At 47.2% G+C, this 25,034-nt stretch overlaps 1 protein-coding gene across 1 annotated transcript in view; it reads left to right on the top strand.

Moving 5' to 3' along the window:
- The first annotated feature begins 346 nt into the window (after positions 1 to 346).
- The window catches only part of SLC15A4 (solute carrier family 15 member 4), a 43,600-nt gene continuing 18,912 nt past the window's right edge, over positions 347 to 25,034 (top strand). The window contains exons 1-5 of the mRNA XM_004458675.5: positions 347 to 913; positions 10,192 to 10,487; positions 19,162 to 19,330; positions 19,801 to 19,875; positions 20,303 to 20,471. Coding sequence (XP_004458732.2) covers positions 347 to 913; positions 10,192 to 10,487; positions 19,162 to 19,330; positions 19,801 to 19,875; positions 20,303 to 20,471 — 1,276 coding nt within the window. The remainder of the gene's footprint in view (positions 914 to 10,191; positions 10,488 to 19,161; positions 19,331 to 19,800; positions 19,876 to 20,302; positions 20,472 to 25,034) is intronic.

Here is a 25,034-nt window from a genome sequence, read left to right on the forward strand (position 1 = left end):
GCCATTCCGCGGGGCCCTCGTCAGGAGCCGGCACGGTTGCTACCCACGGAGGGGTCGCAGCCTCGGGGCGCCACGCTCCACTTCACCTTAAACCGCCTTCACGCCCACTTAGCCCTCCCCGACCGCAGAAGGTGGGCCGCGGCCCCGCCGGCTTCCGGGGCGGGACCGGAAGCGCCCCGGCGGGCTGAGCGACGGCGAGCACGCCCAACAGAGGCGTCGGCGGGGCCGCGGGGCGGGGCCGGAAGCCGGGCGGCGCGCTGAGCGACGGCGAGCGTGCCCAATGGGGCGCCGAGGGGCGGGCCGGGCGGCCGCCGGCGGAGGCCGGCGCGCGGGGCGGCGGCGCAGCATGGAGGGCCCGGGCGGCGAGCGGGCGCCGCTGCTGGGCGCGGGCGGGCGCGGGGCGCGGCGGGCGGCGGCGGCGGCGTTCGCGGGCCGGCGCGCGGCGTGCGCGGCCGTGCTGCTGGCCGAGCTGCTGGAGCGCGCCGCCTTCTACGGCGTCACGGGCGGCCTGCTGCTCTTCCTCAACGGGCCGCCGTTCGGCTGGGAGGGCGCGCAGGCCAGCCAGGCGCTGCTGCTCTTCATGGGCGTCACCTACCTCGTGTCGCCGCTCGGCGGCTGGCTGGCCGACGCGCTGCTGGGCAAGGCGCGCGCCGTGCTGCTGAGCCTGGCGCTCTACCTGCTCGGCATGCTGGCCTTCCCCGCGCTCGCCGCGCCCGCCGCGCGCGTCGCCCTCTGCGGGCCGCTGCGCCCCGCGCTCGTCTTCAACTGCTCGGCGCGCTCGCCCCGCGGCGACGCCCCCTGCCCCGCCGCCGCCACCCGCTACTGCGCGCCCGCCACTTTCGCCGCGCTGGTGCTCGTGGGCCTGGGCGTGGGCACCGTCAAGGCCAACATCGCGCCCTTCGGCGCCGACCAGGTGAGCGCGGGCCCCTGCCCCCCGTGGGGCTGCACCGTGGTGGCGCGGTGGGGGGAAGCCCGCGAGAGCTGTGCGGGGACAAGGAGTCGACCCCGCGCGGCCGTGGGGGTGGATGCGGAGGTGGAGTTAGGGAGCGGGAAGTCCTCTCCCTGCAGGGGCAGTTTGCGTTGTTGGAAGGGCTTTCCACACCTGGGGATGGCAAGTGCAAAGGCCCTGGGGCCAGGCAGGAGCAGCCAGGACCCGCCTGGCGTTGCGGAAGATTAAAAGAAGGGGGACGAGACAGGCGTGGTGGGCAGGGCGGCGTCAGAAAGGCCTGGCTGAGTTGTTTTGGTAGAGTAAGAAGCCTTTATAGGGCAGGAGCGGGGGAGTAAAATCGCTTAGGTTTCCAAAAGACCCAGGAGTGGGATCTGGCCTGCCTGCCCTATCTGACCAACTTCCCGTTTTTATAGGACGCAGGAGCAAGAGTGGTTCGTACATGTGTAAGTGGCTGAAAAAGGGAAAAGGGAAGATTACCCAAATCCAGGTTTCAGTGTCTGTAACTGAAGTGTTAGTGGAACACAGCACCACTCATTGCCTTTGTGACTGGGGCAGCGTGGTGTAGTAGTGACAGAGACCCGAGGTCTCACAAAATCTAAGTTACTACCACCAGCCCTTTATAGAAGGCCTGCTGGCGTCTGGCACAGAGAATAGGTTTAAGGAAGGTGATGCCAGGTGGGGGGCTCAGGGCAAGTCCTGGAGGTAGGGTGGGCAGGGATTGCTGCTGGGCGGCCCGCCGTGGCACCCCAGGGCGCTCCTGAGGCTTGCCGCCGGCCCTGCGCAGTGCTCTTTTGCTGCGCCCGTTTTACAGATGCCAAGGCTGAGGCTGCCCAGCCAGTGAGTGCCCGAGCTGGAATTCTAGGCCTGCCCTTGGCATGGGAGCTTTCGCCAGCTCGGGGGAGGTGCCCCAAGCCAGGCTGCAGGGAGAGGCCTGTGGCAGTCACGCAGCCGTCACCAGAGTGTGGAGTTCTCCACTGCGTCCCCTGTGCGGACTTTCCCTGCTTGATGGCACCTGAACCCCACCTGCACCTTCTCTCCTTTCTACAGGTCAGGAAACAGGTGTAAGAAGTGAGAAGATCTTTTTGTCCCGTGGGTAGTGAGCGATCCATCCCCCATTTTATCAACCACATCTGATAGCGCAATCTGTGCTTTAACCACAGCACCAGGAGGGGCGGACTTGTGGGCCCCACCCGCAGGTGCCACGGCCCGGCCACAGGAGTGAGGGCACAGCACTCAGAGCAGGCGGTCTCTGTCCTTTGAAGATTGAGCCACACAACAGTGGTGTGGTGCCAGGGGCTGTCTCGTGCCACTCCTTGAGCCTAGTGCCCCCTCCCCATGGTGTCTTACTTAAGCCTCAGTGGTTTAGAAGGTAGATACTGTAATTATCCCTGTTATAGGAAGCGGCGGCTTAGAGAATTTGACTGCGCAGGGCCTAGGTGAGCGGGAGCGGGTTTTGGACCAAGGCAGTGTGCTTCCCTATGGCGCTGCTCCCCAGGGGGTGGCAGCTGAAGTCCACGGTGACGGGGTCTGAAAAGAGCGGGCAAGGGGCGCTGCTGGGTGATCTGGAGTGGCCGTCAGCATCTGTACCCTTTCGATGTGTGGTTTAATGTGCATAGTAAAAAGAAATGTTCCCTTCTGTGAGCCAGCCAGCGAGTCTTGTCAGCTTTCACAATATCAAGGGGAAAATGGACTCTCCAGATTATAAGACACTAAAGATGACCAAATGCAAAAGTGATTTGATCCAGGTTGAGACAAAACAAAGCCGTGAAAGATGCCTTTGGGGGACATTTGTGGTAATTTGACTACAGGGCACATATTAGACAGTAGGGTGTTGGTGTCAGTTTCTTGGTCTGCTGATGGCGTGTCGTCATGTGGAAGAATTCCCTTGTTTTCAGGAGAGATGGGAGTCTTGCGTAAAATGCGGTGAGGTGGCAGCTTACTACTCTTGCGTTTTTTGATGGCTCAGTCATAAAAAGCATTTTATATATATATATAGAAAAAAGAGAATAAAAGATCTTAGCAAAGGATATGTAAGTGTATATTTTACTATTCTTTCACCTATTTTATAGCTTTGAAATTTTCCAAAATTCAGAAGTTAGGCGGATGCCCATCCGCTGCTGACAGTGTGCACAGCACGTCTCCATCCACACGTGGAATGTCACTCGGCCTTAAGGAGGAGCAGTGTGCTGGTCACGCTGCAGCGTGGAGGGACCTGGCAAGCGCCGTGCTAAGGGGAAAAGCCCGCCACGGGCAAACCCTGACCCGTTCCAGCTACACAAAATGCCCAGATGAGGCCAATCCGTCGAGACCAAACGTAGGCTGGTGGTTGCCAGGGACTGGGGGAGGGCCAGGGAAGGGGAAGTGGCTGCCAGAGGTTGAGGACAGGGTGGAATCAGATGACCGTGATGGTTGAACGTGTGGCATCCGATGACGCGGTGGTTGCTTAAGGGTAAGTGTGTCAAAGACCACTGAGTCACCGCTGTCTGTGCCTTAAAAGCTCAGTGAACAAGCACGTAGGGCGAGCGAGGCTGCCTGCCACAGGGGCTGCCTGGTCCTCGGTCCCCGCAGGCTTCCTGCAGGGAGAGCGTCCCCCAGCTTCCGTCTCCAGGAGGCGTGCTCAGTCTCGCCCAGGACAGGCCTGGCCTGCTTTGGCCCCCCTGCCTCAGGGTCAGCGTTCTTAAGATCCTCGTATGCTTCGCACCACTCATTTAAGAGGGGCCTGCGGCCAGGCTGCAGCTGGGAGGAGGAGGCCTGCCTGGCTTTGGAAAGAACCTGTGTAGCTGCAGAGCCACAGGCTTCCCCCGGGGTTTTACCCTTTCTAAAGGTCAGGATCTTCTGTGTTGTGGGTTGCGTATCAGAATTAGGGACCTGAAAGAAGAAAAACGTACTTTATCCGTAGTGATGTGTTTTTTCAGAAGGAAAAAAACGGTAACACTTGGCATTATAGGACATTTTCCAAGTCAGCCAGCTGTTTAGCTCAACTCTCTGCAATGCAATTCCTTTAGCTTTTTCCTCCGAATTGATTTTGACCAGTCATGGGAGAGGCTTGTTTACCCTCAGAGGGTAAGAAGCGACTGTACCAGTGATGGGGTCATGTGACTGTCATGTGACCAGAGCAGAGAGCCTGCTGCAGTTGGCAGTCCGGGGCAGGGAGGCGTGGGAGCTGCCAGCTTCCCACTCAGTGCCAAAAAGTGGCTGGTACATGGTGACTTCTGGCCTCAGAAGTCATCTTCAACTTATAAAGTTATTTTTATGGTTTACTATTGAAAAACGTAAATAAATCCACTGCCAAGTGTACCCAGGAAATGAGGGGGAGTGGAATTTTAAGGTTAGGGTTTTGTTAGACTAATGTTAATTTTCTCATGCCTCGTTTGAAGATCTGTCTGAGAGCTCTGTGGGCATGTGTGTACAGAGCCAGGGTAGACGATGAGCCCTCAGTGCATTGTAGTTACTCTGTAAATGATAACTGCAATTTGTGGTGTTTACTGGCATTTTTTCTCTTAAGCTTGCCGTTTTTGTTTGTTTACATTTTAGTTATATTTTATCCATAGCCATTTCCTTCCTGCTCACAATTTCTCTTTCCTTGGTCTGTCTCCAGGACTCCAGGAATAGCGGAGCCTCTTGTTCAGTAACATTTGGATGTGCTGTGTCCCAGTGAGCAGCAGCAGCTGTCTGTGTCTTAGAAGTATATGAAGGAATTCTTAACACTAGTCATTCTTCAGAATTCCGTCTGCCTTGTTTTTGATTTGGTATTGATGTGGATAGCAGAAAGTCTGAATACCTTTGGAGAAGGTGTGGACTATTTTAAACTTGTATTTCCAGCTTGAGATGATTACTCTATAGTTAATTTAAGAATAATTACTTGACAACACACTAGTGGCCATGCTAGATTATTTTGGCTTAAAAAAGTAGAGCTCAGTGAAGTGGATGTGGCTCAACTGATAGAGCGTTCGCCTATCATATAGGAGGTCCAGGGTTCGATGCCCAGAGCCTCCTGGCGCATGTGGTGAGCTGGCCCATGCGCAGTCTGCCATGTGCAAGGAGTCCTGTGCCACATGGACGCCCCCTGCGTAGGGGTGACCCCCGTGCAGGGAGTGCGCCCAGCAAGGAGAGCCACCCTGCGCGAAAGTGCAGCCCGCCCAGGAGTGGCACCACACACACAGAGAGCTGATGCAGCAAGATGACACAACGAAGAGAGACACAGATTCCCAGTGCTGTCTGACAAGAATGTGAGTGGACGCAGAGAGCAGACAATGGGGCCGGGGGGGGGGGGGGTGTTGTGAGAAATAAATAAAAATCTTAAAAAAAAAAACAAAAGCAAAAAAATAGAACTTAAAATAAGTAAGTAACATGACCTCTAAAAAGAAGCTTATTGTATATCGTAATTGATTGTTTTGGTTCCCGTTGATAACTTTCTGTTGCTCAGTAGAGAAGGTTATTCTGTAAATCAGAAACCAGATCTGTTGCTTGAACAGAAATTCCCTGACCCTTTCTTAACCCGTAATTTAAGGAGACAACAGAAGTTCTTAAATAGCAAGATTAGACAGTCTTTGTATGAGATCCAGCATCAGTTTTTCACTCTAGTAAGTTTGTGTAAAAAATACGCGTAGGAAGTGAGCCTTGTTGGAAGTGCTTTTGGGAAGTACGGAGCTCATTCTTGCAGTGTCCATCCGCTGAGATGTAGAAGTCCAGCTGGGAAGAGGAGCCTGGCCAGGTGCCTGCCCCAAAATGACGGGCTTTGTGGGTGCGACTTGTGGGCAGGAGGACCCCCAAATTGCATGCCTTTGCTTGGTGCTTATTGTGCTCCCTGCGAAGGAAATGAGTGATTTTTGAGCCTTTCAGGAATCCCTGCCCTTGCCAGATTGTCTGATTGAGCTGATAACTTTCCTAATCTGAAAGCAGCATGTGGTCTGAGCTTCAGTCTGTAACTTCCTCTCTGCCCCAGCCCTCTCAACCAGATAGGGCAGCTGTGGGCTTTCCCCGCTTGGGCAGATGTTGGCCGCCTTGCTTCTCCTGGGGCCCGAGCTCTTGTGTGGGTGCTACACGATGAGCTCAGGAGGAAGTGGACCAATCCAGCAGTGGTTCTCAAACGTGCTGGTGAGGAAACATGGCCTGGAGAGCCTGGGAAGCGTGCGGGTGCCTGGTCCTGGCCCCAGAGACTCTGACTGAGTGATGAGTGATGAGGAGAAATCTGTATTTTTAAAGACGATTCAAGGTGATTCCAAGCCATGTGACCCACTGATGATACCTTCAGGAACTCTCTTAAGATTTGTTTAATTAAGCATAATTAAGAGAAACTATTCAGAAAGTTCTCTATTCTTTTTTGGTCAGGGGCTGTGAATATATTTTGATTATACTGAATTTCTTTTTAAAGAAACATTTTAATAAAACATACAGCCCATCCCAAGTGTACAGTCAGTGGTATTTGATATAATCACATAGTTGTGTATTCATCAGTTATGTTGTTATTAGAGTATTTTCATTATTCCAGTAATGATTATGGAGAAGAGACAAAGCTCTACACCTTAACAATCATCTCTCAGTCTCTCTATGCTTCCCCTGCCTTACATAGCTGCTATTCTGTTTCTGTGTAATTTATTTGTATTTATGTTTCATATAGATGGAGTCAGACAATATGTAGTACCTTTTGTCTGGTTTCTTTCACTTGGTATATTTCCTTTTTTATTTTTTACCCTTAATGGAAGATTATTAATATATTACTATACACTACTGTCCATATTTTGCTTTGGTCGAATTTTTGCCTCATATTAATATCTTGTAATATTAATTTGTTCAGCTTCAAAGAAAAAGACTTTTATATACATTATTACTCATATTCGTATTTCACATGAGGTATCACTATGCTGTATAGTCCTGTGTTACATATTTCAGCTTTCTATCTAGTGATACATAAGGCCTTAGACTTTCCCTTTCAACCACTGTCATACCTATGTATTAGCACTGCTAGTTACAAAGACTCTGATGTGCTTTCACCATTTCCATTCTTTTCCAAACATAATCAATATATTACCAATTTTGTGCAGATTAACCCTCAGCTTTCCATCTTCTAACCCCATTCTAATTTCTGGAGATCTGTATTTTAGTTATTAACTCCTTGAGTCTACCCAATATATTTAGTTGATAGTAATGCAGTCATACAGTATTGTGTGTATGGCTTTTGTGTCGGGCTTGCTTCATTCAGCATAATGTTCTCCAGGTTCGCCCATGTTGTCGAATGCGTCACAACTCCATTTCTTCTTACAACTGCATAGTATTCCATCATGTGTATACACCACAGTTTTTTTTATCCATTATCAGTTGATAGACACCTGGAGTGTTTCCATTTTTAGCAACTGTTAATAATGCTGCTATGAACATCTGTCTGCAGATGTCAGTTTGTGTCTCTGTTCTCAGTTCTTCTGGATATATACCCAGTAGTGGTATTGCAGGGTCACGTGCCAAGTCGGTACTCAACTTCTTTAGGAACTGCCAAACAGTCCTCCACAGTGGCTGTACCATCCTGCATTCCCACCCACAGTGAATAAGCGTTCCTATGTCTCCACATCCTCTCCAACACTTGTAGTTTTCTGCCTTTTTCGTAGTGGCCATTCTAATAAGTGTGAAATGAATCTCATTGTAGCTTTGATTGCATTTCTCTAATTGCTAGTGATGTTGAACATTTTTCCGTGTGACTTTTCACCATTTGTATTTATTAGAAGTAGATAAATGTCTGTTCAAGTCTTTGCCAATTTTTTAATCAGGTCATTTGTCTCTTATTGTTGAACTGTAGCTTCTATTTTTTTCTTATTGAGATATATATATTTTTTTAATTTTTAAAGAAGCTTTAGATTACATAAGTGATACATTGAAAGTAGAGGAGATTCCCATATACCTCACCCTGTCCCATTGCTCTTCTTTTTTTAGATTGTTTTTGGCTCTCCAGGTGCCCTTTCCCTTCCAAATAAATTTGGTAATTGCCTTTTCTGTTTCCTTAAAGTGGGCTGTTGGAATTTTGATTGAGATTACATTGAATATATGTCAGTTTGTGTTCATTTCATTTAAGTTGTTAATTTGTTGGCACACAGCTTCTCATAATGAGATCCTTTATATTTCTGTGGAGTCAGTTATAATGCCCACCCTTTTATTCCTGATTTTATCTGCATCTTCTCTCTGTTTTTCTTTGTTAGTCTTGATAAAGGTTTGTTGATTTTATTGATTTTCACAAAGAATCAGCTTTTGTTTTGTTGATTTTCTTTTTTTAAAATTTTCTCTCAATTTCTTTTTTTTTTCCTGCTCAAATCTTTGTTATTTTTTTCTTTCTGCTTGCTCTGGAATTGGCTTTCTGTTCTCTTAAGTCCACCCCATGTTGTTATAGCTTTGATTTTAGTGCTTTCTTCTCTTGAAATAAAAGCATGTAGGGCTATAAATTTCCCCCCATCACTGTCGTTGCTGTATGCCATAAGTTTTTATTTTATTTTATTTTTCGAGGTATCGGGGGCCAAGCATTGAACCTGGGACCTCGTATGTGGGAAGCTGGTGCTCAGTCACTGAGCCACATTGACTTCCCTTGGTTGGTTTTTCGTTTGCTTTGCTCGTTGTTTGTTTTTTCTTTTCTCAGGAGGCACTGGGAACTGAACCTGGGACCTCCCATGTGAGAGACGGAAGATCAATCGTTGGGCCACATCTGCTCCCCCCATAAGTTTTTTTTTTTTAAGATTTATTTTTTATTTCTTTCCCCTTCCCCCCCCCACCCGCAATTGTCTGCTCTCTGTGTCCATTTGCTGTGTGTTCTTCTGTGTCCGCTTGTATTCTTGTCAGTGGCACTGGGAATCTGTGTCTCTTCTTTGTTGCATCATCTTTTTTTTTTTCCCCATCCTTTGCTATTTATTTTTTTAAACTTTATTTATTTATTTTTAATTCATTTTTTAAAAATATTACATGCAAAAAATATGACGTCCCCATGTACCCCCTACCCCTCTCACCCCACTACTCCCCCCACAGCAACATTCTCCTCCATCATCATAACACATTCATTGCATTTGGTGAATACATCTCTGAGCATCGCTGCACCTCATGGTCAATGCCCCACATCATAGCCCACACTCTCCCACAGTCCACCCAGTGGTGTTGCATCATCTTGCTGTGTCAGCTCTCTGTGTGTGCGGCAGCACTCCTGGGCAGGCTGTTTTTTTTTTGAGTGGGGCGGCTTTCCTTGAGGGGCGCACTCCTCGTGCGTGGGGCTCCCCTATGCAGGAGACACCCCTGCGTGGCAGGGCACACCTTGCACGCATCAGCACTGCACGTGGGCCAGCTGCACATGGGTCAGGAGGCCCTGGGTTTGAACCCGCAACCTCCCATGTGATAGGTGGACGCTCTATCCATTGAGCCAAATCCACTCCCCCACCGTAAGTTTTGATAAGTTGTATTCTTGTTTTCTTTTGACTCAGGATATATACTAATCTCTCTTATAATTCCTTCTTTGACTCACTGTCTAGGAGTGCGTTGTTTAGCCTCCACACGTAAATTGTTCCATTATGATCAGAGAAGGTGCTTTGTGTAATTTCAGTCTTTCTCAGAGGCAGTTCTGCATCCTTTGCCGCAGCCCCTCCCTTTTCCGGGGTAGGAAATAATTCCACTCCCCTCTGCATCCTCAGCAAGGATCCTGCTCAGTAGGGAGGGAGAGTGAGAGGTCCTTTGTCCTTAGCACCTTGTGGGCTCCCAGGGCAGGCAATGGTACCGCCCCACCTGGCCTGGAAGGGCTCCTAGGACACAGCAGACCAAGTATGTAGGTCAGAAGCTGAGTCAGCCTTAGGCTGTGTCCCTCTTTCTCCCCTTTCCTGGGAAGGTGGGCCCTTGCAGCCCCCTGTGTCCTCAGCTACCAGCCACAGGCAGAGGCCAAGAATTCCCAGCAGAGGGTGGGCGGGGGGCGCCTGTAGCGGCAGCTTCTGCTCCTGTTCTGCCCTTGAGACGCCTTTCCTTTGCCCCCCTCTCTTCTGGGTGGTGTCACCTTCCCCTGGTGCCCTAAACCCTCCAGCATTTTCCACAGGCCCTTTCTGCCTGTCCTCTAGCTATTTTTCTGGGAGAGAAGTGAGTCCTGTATCTCTAATCCTCCACTGCACAGGAAGTCTGCATTTCTTAAAGGCCGTGGTGTCGACAGTTATTTTAATCCCTTCATTTTTTTGCGCTTGTGGACAGTCACACGTTTTTAAGTGTTCTTTGTGCTCCGTTCCCTGTTGTTTTAGGTCAAAGATCGAGGTCCAGAAGCCACCAGGAGGTTTTTCAATTGGTTTTACTGGAGCATCAACTTGGGGGCGATCATTTCACTGGGAGGCATCGCATACGTGCAGCAGAACGTGGACTTCTTCGTCGGCTACCTCATCCCCACCATCTGCATCGGCGTGTCCTTCGTGGTCTTCCTCTGTGGACAGAGCTTTTTCATCACCAAACCCCCTGATGGCAGTGCGTTCACCGATGTGGTCAAGATACTGGCCTATTCTTGCTGTCCACAGAGGCGAATCGGAGACCGCCGGAGTAGTGGGTACGTACGGCGCTCTCATCACAGGCTTGATTTGCTGCGCCTTATTTCGCCGTAATGAAGACACTTGCCTGTGCCTACTGTGTGCTTGCTGTATGCAGGTGCTGGCTCAGAGGTCCCCCGTGTCCTCTCACCTGCAGGAGGCAGGCACGCCATCGCCAGCCCCATTCTGGAGACAGAACAGCATCCCCCCAGTCCCAGGCTTGGTAACCCTAGATGCAGTTCATTTTAGAAAGTCCAGAATTTAGCCCATGAATACAACTCAAAATTTTTTTTTCTTTAAAGTATACTTTACGTGTAGCAAAACATCTAATACACAGTTCTTTGGATTTTGACCAACTAAGTTGGCTAACTGCCACTGCAGTCAAGGCTTTGAGTATTTCCATCACTCCAGAAAATCCCCCTTCCTCCTTAGTGGTGAGCCCCTCAGGTTGACTTGATCAGGAGGCCTTCCTGGGAGGTGGAGGAGCTGAGCTGGGCCTCGGCGCTCAGTCCTGGGACTCCTCCCTGTGGCTGCTCTTTGTTGACCTGGAGCTGTTAAGCTTGAGTCTCCTTCCCGGTGGTATGTTTAGCTATATCAGAGTAGCTCCTGTGGCCCTGCTTGGCTCCTCTCAAAGCAGCCCTGGTATCTTCAGCTTCCACTCATCCTGAGCGACCCCTGGGTCATCCAGCAGCTCTGTGGCATTCAGACCCGTGATTCAGAACACAGATGTGCGTGTGGAAGGGCCGTGGTAGTTGAAACAGCACTCTCAGCAGCAAGCACACGGCTTTCCCTGGGGCCTTATTTTAATTGAACCAAAACCAGATTTTCAAATCCTGGAGTTTTATACTGTAGATTAAATGCCCATTAACCAGAAAGCACAACTTTTCGAAGGAATAACTCTTACGCTTTCAGGTGGCACCCCATGGATTTCTGTAAGAGAAAAACATTGCTTTGCAGACATTCCTGTATTTTAATGCACCAGTGACAATGCTTTGGTCATTTCCTTTTAGATTTGTTCTTGGGCACAAAGTAAAAGTAAATGACTGACAGTGCCAGCCGGTGGCCAGTTGCTGTGCTCTGGGGTCTGAAGGCCGTGCCCTTACCTGCTGGCTCTGTGGCTTTGGGCGGGCTGCAGGCCCTTCATGAGCCTTGGGTTTGCACACCTTGGTGGCTCGTGTCCCCTGGATGTAGGAGGCCTGAGTAGGTGACGGGGGGGTGCAAAGCCCGGCAGCAGGATGCGGGCACTGCGGGAGCCCCGAGGGTGGACACTTGGGCAGGCATGAGGTCCCAGAGCTCCAGGGAGAATATCAGTCCAGACTGATGTGTTGTGAAGATGATCTAATGCTGTTTTTCAGTGGGGAGTCAATGTATTTGTTCATGTTCTGCCTGGATGGAAGTAGTCCTCAGCCTTTTCAGACATAGGTACCTCCCTGACTTGAGATGGCTAGAACCCTCCGGCCCGCTCCCCAGGCAGCAAGCCCTCAGCTGTGCACACTGGATGCCTTTGCACACAGAGCCGGGGAGCCCAGATGCCGAATCCGAGAGCTCAGACATCAGTGGGCTATTGCTGTGTCCTCAGGCCATAGGTGGCTGTGATTCCTTGTTGGACCCTTACGTGGCACAAAACAATCCACTGACAACAGGTGTGAACCAGGTAGAGCTGTAGGCATATGTTCACTTAGTTTTTGAAATGTTATAATGGTAACCAACAAACATATGGTAGCCCCTGCCCTGTGCAAGTGATTCTTTGTGTGAAGATGGTTTTGGCTTTAGACATCCAAATGTTGTTAGGGAAACACACATTCAGTACAGCGTAGCAAATCGCTCATAGTATCTGTGGTAGGTACCTAAGGATGTTGAATTTCCTTTTTGGCAGGAAAAAAATAACATGGATAAGTTACGAATGTCCTCAAATGAAAGTGCTCATTTTAGCTTGTAATTTAGAGTATCGCTTTTGCTTTTCCCCCTGATTATTTTTCACAACAGACTGAGCTCCCTGAGGCCAAGAATTCTCTTTCTTTTTATTTATTTGCATATTCCCAGTACCCGGGAAGAACTGTGCTGGCCCTGTAATTGGTGAACAATAAATATATAGAGAATTGAATTTATTTTTTCTGACCATAATTTTGTTAAAGTAGTATCTGATAGTTTTCATTTTTTTGGTTCCTCCCATTCTGAAAGCCCAGATTAAAAACCTTAGTTTTATGAGATAAAAATCATTTAAATTGCGTAACTTAGTTAACCAGCACAGGAGTTCATACACTAGGAAGCAGATACTGCCAGTCACGTCTCGAGTCGCACAGTTGGAAGATGTCCTCAATTGAGTATCTCCTGGTGTTTCTAGCTTTAGTCTCTAGTGTGTCATTTTGAAAAATGCCACTCTGATTCCTGCTTCACCCCAGAGAGGCTTGGAGCGGCTCCCTTTGTCCGGGAAGGATCTTGGGGCAGTGGGTCGGGACCCCTCCCTGGATCCACAGCGGCACAGACCAGGTTGAGGAGCTAGCTTTCCTGGTCTGTGAGCCAGGAGTGGGCGCCATGCTCTTGGCCGTGACAGTAGAACAGGGACGATGCATGGGATGGATGGATGGGCTGAGAGAGGCTACCAGGGACAGACAGAGGGACCCGAGGGGTGGACAGAGGCACCGAGGGGGGCCATGAGGGACTGGGGGACGGACAGTGGGACTAAGGATGACTGAGAGGGACGGACGGAGGGACAGATGTAGGGACTGAGGGTGGCCAGGGGGGACGGACAGAGAGGAATAGAGGGCAGCTGCCTGGGGGATGGGCAGAGGGTCTGAGGGTGACTGCAAGGGACAGGTGGATCTATCCCGGCCGTGCGGGGCACGCATTGTGGTTGGGGGCCAGGGCAGGGCTGCGGCTCCCACCAGGGCTGCCTGGTTCATCCCCGCCCCGCCCAGCGCCACTCCCCCTGGGCGCAGCCTCCCTCTCTGAGCCTTCAGGCCCTCTCCCTGAAGTGCGACTGCAGCAGCCTTGGTAGAGAAGGGCAGGCGTGCTGCCAGCCCCAGACACCGCGCCTTCCCCTCTGTACTTCCTTAGTAAGGGACTGTGCCTTCCTGCTGGATCAGAGCCTTCTCTCAGTCACACCCGCAGCCACTTTAAGTAAACCAGCACCCTTCCACAGCATAGGTGTTTGTCCTCCGGGTCTTGACATTTGATAAATCAGCTGATTAAAAACCAATTGAAGGCGGCGGACTTGGCCCAGTGTTTAGGGCGTCCATCTACCACATGGGAGGTCCGCGGTTCAAATCCTGGCCTCCTCAACCCGTGTGGAGCTGGCCCTTGCGCAGTGCTGATGCGCGCAAGGAGTGCCGTGCCACGCAGGGTTGTCCCCTGCATAGGGGAGCCCCACGCACAAGGAGTGCGCCCTGTAAGGAGAGCCGCCCAGCGCGAAAGGAAGCGCAGCCTGCCCAGGAATGATGCCACACACACGGAGAGCTGACACAGCAAGATGATGCAACGAAAAGAAACACAGATTCCTGTGTCGCTGACAACACCAGAAGCGGACAAAGACGACGACGCAGCAAATAGAACAGAGAACAGACAATCAGGGTGGGGGGCAGGGGAGAGAAATAAATAAATAAATAAAATCTTAAAGAATAAAAAACAAAACCAATTGAAGAACCAGTAAGATGGTGGTGGAGTAAGGAGTTCTTAGAGTCAGCTCCTGCAACAGGGCAGTTAGCAAACCCCCAGAGCTCTCTGAGCTAGCTGAAGCACCTATATGGGGGCTCCAGGAGACCAGAAGAGCATCCTGCAACATCCTTGAAGGAGTGGAAGGAGGAGACTGTCCGTCTGCAGAGAAGACTTGTAAGTAGAGCGTTCCACACCCCGGAGGCCAGTGCCCGTCCTCCACTGGAGGCATAAGCTGCTTTGGGAGCTGTTCCATGGCCGGAATTGAAATCTCCATTTCCCAAAAACAGGGGAGGAAGAGACAGTTGGGCACCAATTTCAGCTACTGATGTGGGGTAAAGTATAATCCTGAAAGCAGCTAAGGTTTGAGCCTGTCCAGGTTAGAAAGAGGCCAGGAGCCGCCATCTTAACTCTGCGCCTGGCACGAGGGGACGCGGGGCGGACTGAGCATCCCAGTGCTGGTGGGAACCTCCTGCTTTCCATCCAGGTCAGATTGCAGCTCCAGCCTAGACCCCAGTGCCACCTCCGGTAGGGAGGAAGCTGTGGGGACCTGCGCCAGCCTCTTTGGGAAATTGCTGGCCAAGCTGCAGAAGCCGGTGATAGTCCTACTGTGGCAGCACGAGCCACCCCAGGAGCTGTTCTGTGACTGGAATTGGAAGCTCCATTTCCCAAAAACGGGAGGAGGAGACGGTTGGTTGCTGATTTTAGCTACTGATTGGTGAACTTGGCTGGCTAAGATAAAACGCTGGGATCAGTTAGGGTGTGAATCTGCCCAGGTCGGAAAGAGGCCGGTGGTCGCCATTTTGACTCCGCCCCCAGCTTGAGGGGAAGCTGGGCTGACCTAAAATCACAGTGACGGGAGGAACCCGTTTCTTAAACCCAGATCAGCCCGCAGCCCTAGACTAGGCTTCAGCCCCACTTCTGGCGGGGAGGAGCCTGAGGAGCCCTGCACCAGCCTATCCAGGTAACTCTGACTGGCAAAGACTAAAAATCAGAAGTCTACTGGGGCAACTGCGGTCATCTTGGACCCTTACTGCATAGACTGCTGCCCACACCTGCAGCTCCATCCCCATCCCAGGGAGGGGAGAAAGGGACGTGAACTTCATCAGTCTCTCTGGGCAACTACAGTCTAGGCCTGCACCTGGATTATTCCACACAGCTGTGACTCTATCCCTAACCTTGGCAAAGGAGAAAGTTGGAAGAAGCTTCATTGGTCCCTGGTGCAAGGAGAGCAGCTTGAGCCTCCACAGCTTACAGCACCAACTACATGCTTGGCTCCTACTGTGCAACCAGCAAGGGAGAAACGATAGGAAGCCCTAAACTAAAGAGAAAAACTGCACCCAGAAAAAGTAGTCAGCCAGATGCGAAGGCACCAACAAAAAATTACAATCCACACCAAGAAACAGGAAGCTATGACCCAGTTAAAGGAACAAGATAAGCCTCCAGATAACATAAAGGAGTTGAGACAACTAGTCATAGATGTTCAAACAAATCTCCTTAATAAATTCAATGAGATGGCTAAAGAGATTAATGATATTAAGACAGCACTGGATGAGCACAAAGAAGAATTTGAAAGCATACATGGAAAAATAGCAGATCTTATGGAATGAAAGGTATAATAAATGAAATTTAAAAACATTGGGATCATATAATAGCAGACTTTAGGAGGCAGAAGAAAGGATTGGTGAGTTTGAAGAAAAGGCTTCTGAAAGTGAACATACAAAAGAACAGATGAAGAAAAGAATGGAAGAAATTGAATAACTTCTCAGGGAACTCAACAACAGCACAAGACGTGCAAACGTACATGTCATGGATGTCCCGGAAGGAGAAGAGAAGGGAAAAGGGGCAGAAGGAATATTTGAAGAGATAATGGTAGAAAATTTCCCAGCCCTATTGAAGGACATAGATATTCCTGTCCAAGAAGCACAGCGTACTCCCATCCGAAAAAGTCCGAATAGTCCAACTCCAGTACGCATACTTATCAGAATGTCAAATGACAAAGACAAAGAGAATTCTGAGAGCAGGAAGAGAAAAGCAATGCATAACATAAGGGATATCCAGTTAGATTAAGTGCTGATTTAAAAAAAAAAGATGTATTTCTCTCCCTTCCCCCACTGCCCCCCATTGTCCATTCCCTGTGTGTTCTTCTGTGTCTTCCTGTATTACTGTCAGCGGCATCTGAATCCTTGTCTCTTTTTGTTGCATCATCTTGCTGTGCCAGCTCTCCATGTGTGTGTTGCCGTTCCTGGGCAGTCTGCACTTTTTCCGCGCTGGGCAGCTCTCCTTATGGGGCGCAATCCTTGTGCGTAGGGCTCCCCTACACAGGGGACACCCCTGCGTGGCATGGCACTCCTTGCGCTCATCAGCACTGTGCGTGGGCCAGCTCATCACACAGGTCAGGAGGCCCTGAGTTTGAACCATGGACCTCCCGGGTGGTAGGCAGGCGCCCTATCTGTTGGGCCAAATCTGCTTCCCTAACTGCTGATTTCTCACCAGAAACCATGGTGGCAAGAAGACAGTGGTCTGTTATATTTAAGATACTACAAGAGAAAAACTTCCAGCCAAGAATCTTACATCTAGCAAGACTGTCTTTAAAAAATGAGGGTGAGATTAGAATAATCACAGATAAACAGAAACCGATAGAAATTTCTAAGTAAGAGACCAGATTTTCAGGAAATACTAAAGGGCATGGTAGAGCCTGACAAGAAAAGAAAGGAGAGAGAGGCCTGGAAGAGAGTCTAGAAATGAAGTTTATATAACAAAAGTAACTAAAAGTATCAAAAGAGTGGTGAAAATAAAATATGACAGATAAAACTCAAATAGGAATAAACTTAACCAATGATGTAAAGCACTTGTATTCAGAAAACTGCAACTCAATGTTAAAAGAAAGAAAAGGCCTAAATAACTGGAAACATTCCATGCTCATGGATTGGAAGACTAAATATCATTAAGATGTCAATTCTATTCAAATTGATACACAGATTTAATGCAATCCCAATAAAAATTGCACCAGCATTAAAGAAAAAATTGAAAATGCGATCATCAGATTTATTTGAAAGGGTAAGCGTCCTGAATAGCCAGAAACATCATAAAAAGGAAAAGTGAACCCTCATCTCCAGACTTTAAATCATAGTATCTACCTATAGTGGTAAAAACAGCATGGTACTGACCTAAAGACAGACACACTAGACCATTGGAACCAAATTTATGGTTCAGAGACAAACCCTCACATGTATGGTCAAGTGATTTTTTACTAGCCTGTCACACTCACACAGCTCGGGCAGAACAATCCATTCAACAAATGGTGCTAATAACTGGATATCCATAGCTGAAAAAAGGAAAGAGGACCCCTGTCTCACATCTTATCAAAAAAATTAAAATGGATCAAAAACCTAAAAATAAGAGCAAGAACCATAAAACTTCTAGAAGAAATTATAGGAAAATATCTTTAAGACCTGGTGGTAGGTGGAGGATTCTTAAAGGAGGTAAGAGGAGGACTGAGATGGACTACTGATGTTTAACGTATGTAGTGGTTTTAATTAGCTTTACTGTAAAAGTGTGGAAATGTATAGAGTGGATGGTAACACTCAGTGAGTAACAGCTAGTTTATAAATGGGGATGTGACTGAAAATGGTAGTCTGGGTATGTAAATGGCAATTGACAGAATGCTAGAGAATAATCTAGGAACTGGATAGCACAGTAAATCAAGAGGTGGGTGAGAATTGTGATTGATGGTACTGAGGCAAGAATGTCCTTTGTGAGCTAGAGCAGATGTAGGTCACTACTCCAGGGTGTTAGGAATGTGGAGAAGCATGGGGAAAAAATAGCTGGAGTGACCTATGGACTGTGGTTAGTAATAATATAATATTCTTGCATCTATGCAAAAGATGTACTGTGTTGATAATGAGGCAGTATGGGAAATGTAAGCCTAATGTACACTGTGGACATGGTAACAATCAGATGATATTATCTTACCTGTAGCAAATGTTCCACCACAGTGTGGTGTGTTGATGGAGGTGTGTTTGGGAATTCTATACATGGGCATGATTGTTTTATAAATTTACAACTTGTGTCATAAAAAATATATTTAAAAAATAATAGGGTGGGTTGGGGGAAAAACACCAAATGTAAGAAAAGGACTATAATTAGTAGTAAGATTTTTGACAATGTTCTTTGATAATTTGTAACAAACATCTAATGACAGTGCAGGGTGTTGGTGGAGGGTTGATGTATTGGATCCTGTAGGATGTTATGCGTGTTTGCTTTGTAAGTTCATAACTTTTACTATACACTTAAGTGTTTATCTGTGTTCATATATAAATGATAAAAAGATAATAATAGGGTTGGTTGGGGGAAAAATACTTTGGTTAGTAGTAATATTTTGACAATGCTCTTTAATCATTAGTTAAAAAGGGTTTACCAACAATGCAAGTTATTGGTGGTAGGGTGAGTTATGAGAGTCTTGTATGATGTTATGCTGTTTGTTTCATAAGTTCACAACTATCATTATACACTTATTGTTTATGTATGAGTGATATATTTCAATATATTATTAATTTAAAAAATAAATAAAATATAGTTAAGGGGAAAAAAGTATATATTTACCATTACAATTTATCCTAGATATATTTGAATAAATGTACTTAGTGATAAAAAAACAAAAATAATTGAGTACAAGTAATTTTTTCAGTGTTAATCAGTGATGTAGCTGACACCGATGGTGCAGTTTTAGATGGAACTGGGGGTTTTCCCCAAAGCTGGGTCAGGCTCAGCCACAATTGAGACCATTGTCTAGCTTCTGAAGTTCTGCAGCTGCATTTGACCTTTGACTGGAGAACCCCTTTGTAGCGGTTTTAGTACATTTTGTGATGCTTAGGAATGTTTTATGTGGCTGTGCTTGGTGTGTGCAATTAGTAAGTAATAAAGCGAATTAAACCAGTTCAATTCAGGGAGCTAGTTTCCTCCCTCCAAACTTAATTTGTGACCAAATAATTGATTGCTGGGTTTGGAAGAAAACTAATTCCTTCATTTTATTTCCCAAAGTGAAGGCATTGGAGTCTTTCAGCAATCTTCTAAACAAAGTCTGTTTGATTCATGTAAGATGTCTCGTGGAGGGCCATTTACAGAAGAGAAAGTGGAAGATGTGAAAGCCCTTGTCAAGATTATCCCAGTGTTCTTGGCTTTGATTCCTTACTGGACAGTGTATTTTCAAGTGAGTGCTGACAAATAGGTTTAATTTCCTTTATCTCCTCATGAAGTGCTGCCCTCGCGTTTTGGGCACCACAAAAGTACAGAGATCTCTGGTGGCTTTTTTCCCTTTAAGAGTCTCTAGGATCTTGGAATATTTGCTTGTAGTGATGAACTCCCTCTTGGCTGCTTTAAATATTGAAAGCCTCTTACATAAAGAACCTAAGAGCGGGTATGCTTCTAGTTTTCCAGACTACTCCCTTTGGTTTAATTTCTCATTTGAGTAATTGGCAGTTCTCTTTCAAAGTTGATCTCTAGTCGACTTTTATGATGACCAGGGGATTAACTTGTCTGTATTCACACTTGAACCTTCACCTGTCTCTGAGAATCACTGTTGTCTCATCACGGAGAATGTCCATGGGGAGGGATAACGTGCTTAAAATGTTTGAGCAGCAGCCTTGGTTCCCATATGATGCTGCTGATTTTTGTTCCCAGATGCAGACAACATACGTTTTACAGAGTCTTCATTTGAAGATTCCAGAAATTTCAAGTATCGCACCCATTCATACGGTAAGAGCAGTTGCAGTTGTCTGAGAATTGCCAGTTGGGGTTTATGTAATGAGTGGATTCCTCCCACCATTTGCAGAGCTTTTAAAAAATATATTAGCAGCATGAACTAAAAGTGGTCTTATTGAAATTGAATTTCACATTTTTTAGAGAATATTTTTCAATTGCCTACATCCTATTTACTCCATTAAGTTGAGTATCTTCAGTTAAACATTAGTATTTTTACCTGATTCCTTTTTTCCCCCTTAAAGCACAGAAGAACAAACACAAACCTGTTTAGAAATAAAATTATGTTTCTGGCTTCAGTTCTAGGCAGTTCTTACACCATGCTGTAAGTGAATCAGTCACTCACGTTTAGACATCACCTAAGTGGCTGCTCATCTTGTAGAAAAATGAACACACTTCTTCTTTGACGTTTTCAAAACTGCAGTTTCCGGCCGCCTGGCTGACCATGTTCGACGCAGTCCTCATCCTCCTGCTGATCCCGCTGAAGGACAAGCTGGTGGACCCCGTCCTGCGCAGGCACGGCCTCCTGCCGTCCTCCCTGAAGAGGATCGCCGTCGGCATGTTCTTTGTCATGTGCTCGGCCTTTGCCGCAGGTGCGAAGCCATTTCTGTCTCACTTCTGAGCAAAAGTGAATTCAGCTGTCGTGGCTTACGTGGAATCTTGTGGTCGATACCTGATTGTGCTACGGGTTGCCCTTTAAAAGAGAACGGTATGGCGATTATTTTAAATAATTGTCCGTTGACTCATTTTCCATTGTATGAAGTTGAAATTCCTTTTGCTAAGGCTCATCATCACTTTTCTTAGAGAACTAAATGCACCGAAGAGGGCCCTGCATCTAAGACTGCAGAGCGACAGAAAAAGTCAGAGGGGCTTGTCCTCTGCAGGCTAGTGGGTGCTGAGCAGATGCGTTCCATACAGTAAAGGCCTTACCTAATTTTGGAAGTTGAAAACTCAATCATGGGCCCATTTATCAGGCTTGAGGGCGCGCTGCACCCTTTCCATGTTATGTGAGATGTTTTCTGTGCACTTTGTTAGCCCTATGCAAAAGAGGCGAGAACTGATTCCTAAGCTCCCACGTGTCGCTGAGGGGGATTTCCTTGCCAAGCTGCTTTGTGCTGTCAGGGATTTCAGTTTACATTTTGCTTGTAAAGCTGGAGTATTATTGCTGCTCTCTCAGCTTGCTTTGGAGTTCTTCCTTCATTAATACTTGTAAATTACTGAACCATAAAATAGCTTTGTTGTACATTAAGGAAAGAAAAGCTGATCTTCCTGAATCAACTCTGTATCTCACATGGTTATGAGGATTGTAACATTAAGCACCGCTGAAATGGAACTTAGTATTTTCCAACAGTGCTTCTGTGCAGCCTAGATCTACTATAGCCAGGATGGACGTATTGATATAGAACTTAACAGATTTAAAGGAATTAGTCCCTAGGCTTAAGAAATCTATATTCTAGAGGCCAAGGCATTTTAGAATACTATCACATTTTCTCTTGATCAAATAGATCATTAAAGTAAGGTTGTAACTGAATTAAGTTTTTCCTGTGTGCCTTCTTTATATAAAGTTCAGTTTCTTTTCCAGCCCATGGGGAAGTAGGACACACAGGAACTGATGCACAGCAGGACAGTAAGTGCAGGTGTCCGGCCAAGCCAGGAATTAGGAGGACTGCCTGGAGGAGCCGTTATTGTGGGGTTGAGTCGGGGGCTCAGCCAGGGTGGGGTGGCTGAGCGTCACCTGGTAGCTGCTCTTCCTTTGGGTGTGGGGCTCCTCTTGATGCGCCGTGGCCACGTGGGCTGAGTGGGGTGGCTTCCCTTTCTCCCAAGGCATTTTCTAGTAGGTTCTTGGCGCAGGCCCTCTCACACCTTCTTTTCAGTTTTATTAATGACTAGGTAGCTTCCGGGCTGCCCTGAGGCTACACAGCCTTCCTTTGGGCCCTGCAGGTGTCTGGAGGTGACGGCCACGGGGCAGTGACTGCAGAGACTCCCCAAGCATCTGGGCCGCCTCTAAAAAGTGGACCAAGCACGCGTGGTCCAGCCCAAGTATCTATGGGGCTGAGTCAGGCCACCATCGCCAGGTTGCCCACCTGGGTTCACGACTGCCGGCGCATGTGCAGAGGTTGCCACCATGACAGCCTTGAGGTTCCAGCACTGAGTCAGGCACTTGGAAACGGACACTGCAAAAGGCGCGCTCTTAAGAAGTGAGCAAACACTGGGAAGGAGCGTAACTCGCTGGCTTAGACAAGCGAACCGTGACCCAGTGGAGGTAGTGGGAGCAGCTGCCCGTGGTGTGTGCGTTTCTGTTCTCAGTGCTGATTTGGGGTAGGGACCTGACACGAGGGTAGCAAACCGAGATCAGAGGAGAAGCAGCTTCATTCTGTTTGCATGCTGCTCAGCATTCGCTGATAATTGTAGTCTGCACACTTAGCAGGAGCGGGCCAGGGCGTCCCTGCGCACCCTCCCTGCCCGCGGCAGCCGCTTGTCGCCGTCCCAGTGAAGAGGGCCTGCCGCGCGGCCTCTGGAGGTCTGCGCGAAACAAGGAAGTCGATTTGCTTGTTAGAGCTCGTGTTTCCCCTTGAAAAACTATTTTCGAATTACTAAAGTAATAAGTGTTCGTTGGAGAAAAGGGAACTATAGAGATGTAAAGACAAAAATAAAAGTCAACTCTGCTATGCCGGTTTCTATCCTTCCAGTCTTTGCTGGCCTGTTCACCTTTTGTTTTTCACAAAAATGAAATCCTGCTGTGCAAGCTGACTCGAGCCTGGTTAAGGAAAGGAAAACCTTGAAAGAATAATGCGAGCTGCGTGTGGAAAGGAGGAGGAGGACAGCGAAATGCTTCCCCACGCCCCTCGCCCTGCAGCGTCGAGCGGTGCACACCCGTCGTCGCACCCCCACCCCACTCTTAGCGCCGTGGCCTCAGCGCCGTGGCGGCGACAGTTAAAATGCGCGTCGCTTTCGCGGTTCTCTGCACCTGCTTCAAAAGCAAGCCTGTCAGGAACCTCCCGTGTCGACAGGTTTTCACGGTCACAGTCAAAGCGGTGAGCTTACTTACGTTTCTAACTTCCTGCATGGGTGATCCTGGCTTTCTTTGAAGGCTTTGCAGTGTGTTTGGGGATTGCCCTCCAGGAAGGTGCTAGACCTGTCTTCCCAGACTGATGGGCTGCCCCGCCCCCCGCAGCTCTGCTCTGCCACATGTCCTGGATTGTTCCTTCCCACCGCGGCTTGCCAGCTGGGCTCCCCGCGTGGCCTCAGGGCCTGGGCACGCATCCTGACACCAGGCAGAATCATCCAGTGCCTTCTCCCAGGAAGACGGTCAGAGCTTTCATCAGGAAAGAATGAAGAACCACTAGTGCTGTAGCAGAATTTTAAAACTGAGACTGGACAGTCAATCCATGGTCAAACAGAACGTATTTATTGATTTAAAAAAACAACAGCAACCAGTTCTCTTGTTAGGTATGAGAGTTGATTCCACTTTAACCCTTATTTCAAACACTGTACATCCATGTATGGGCTCGTACATGCACTTGTGCTATTTTATTAGGGTAAATTACTCAAGTGAAAGTGCTTGAGCAAAGCAAAGTGGGTAAGAATTCTGATCTAGCAGCCTTCTCAGTACCAGCAGTGTTTCCTATTAATCTTTTCCTATCTGACAGGTTAAAAAATGGTATAGTGTTATGTTTTTCCTTTGTTTATTTGTTTAGTTTTTGAATTTTTAAAGCGGTTTTACTGAGATGTATTCATATACCATACAATCTATCCAAAGTGTATAATCAATGGCTTTCTTTTTTTAAACCAGTTTTATTGATATTTTTAAAAACCAAATCAGTTTTATTGATACATACTAATAAAAGTATACAGTTCATCCAAAGTATACTATCAGTGGTATTTGGTATAATTACTTAGTTGTGCATTCATCATTTCAATCATTATTAGAGTATTTTCATTATTCTAATATTAATAAGCGAACACACAAATAAGAAAATTCTTCACCTCTCAATCTCTTACTGCTTCCCCTCCTGTACCTGGCTGCTATTTTTGGCTGTTCTTGCACAACTATTAAGCCATTTTATTGAGATATAGTCACATACCATACGATCTTTCCAAAGTGTATAATCAATGACTTTTAATATAATCACAATGCTACGCATTCATTACCACAAAAAAATTTTAGTACAATTTCATTACTCCAAAAAGAAAATTCCACACCCCTTAGCGGCCACCTCTCAATCCCTCTATCCTTCCCCAGCCCTCCATAACCACTAATCTAATTCTATCTTCATAAATTGATTTACATTTATATTTTATATGAAGGAAATTATAAAATATGTAGTACTTTGTGTCTGGTTTCTTTCACCTAGAATAATATTTTTTGGTCTTATATTAACATCCTGTAACAATAACATGTATTTGTTCAGTTTCAAAGAAAAAGTCTTATACAGGCAACGTTATCCATAATATTTCACAGGAGGTTTCGCTATGCTGTACAGTCCCATGTTACATTTTGTAGCTTTTCTTTTAGTAACATGCATGACCTTAGACTTTTCCTTTCAACCACTGTCATCCCCATATAATAAATAGCATTGCTAATCATAAATGTTATGTTGTGCTTTCACCTTTTCTCTTCATTTCCAAAGATTAACATGTCTTTTTTATCAGTTCTGCTCAAATTAACCCTTAGCTTTCCATTCTTTAACCACATTCTATTTTCTTGTTACCTATTTTCTAGTTATTAACTCTACAAGATTACATATTTTTAGTTCTTCATAGTGCTTCATACAGTATCTGTCCTTTTTTGTCTGGCTTGCTTTACTCAACATAGTATCTTCCAGGTTCATCCATGTTGTCATAACGTTTTACAACTTCATTTCTTCTTAGAGCTTCGTAATATTCCATTGTGTGAATACACCACAGTTTGTTTATCCATTCATTGGTTGATGGACACCTGAGTTGTTGCCATCTTTTGGCAATCATGAACAATGCCACTATGAACATCAGTGTGCAGATGTCTGTTCATGTCTCTGCTCTCAGTTCTTCTGGGTGTGTTGCAGAGTCGCACGTCAAGTCTATATTCAATTTCTTTAGGAACTGCCAAACAGTCCTCCACAGTGGCTGTACCATTCTACATTCCCACCAACAGTGAACAAGTGTTCCTATCTCTC

This window comes from Dasypus novemcinctus, chromosome 19 (genome assembly GCF_030445035.2).
Source record: "Dasypus novemcinctus isolate mDasNov1 chromosome 19, mDasNov1.1.hap2, whole genome shotgun sequence".
In the NCBI taxonomy this organism is placed as follows: Eukaryota; Metazoa; Chordata; class Mammalia; order Cingulata; family Dasypodidae; genus Dasypus; species Dasypus novemcinctus.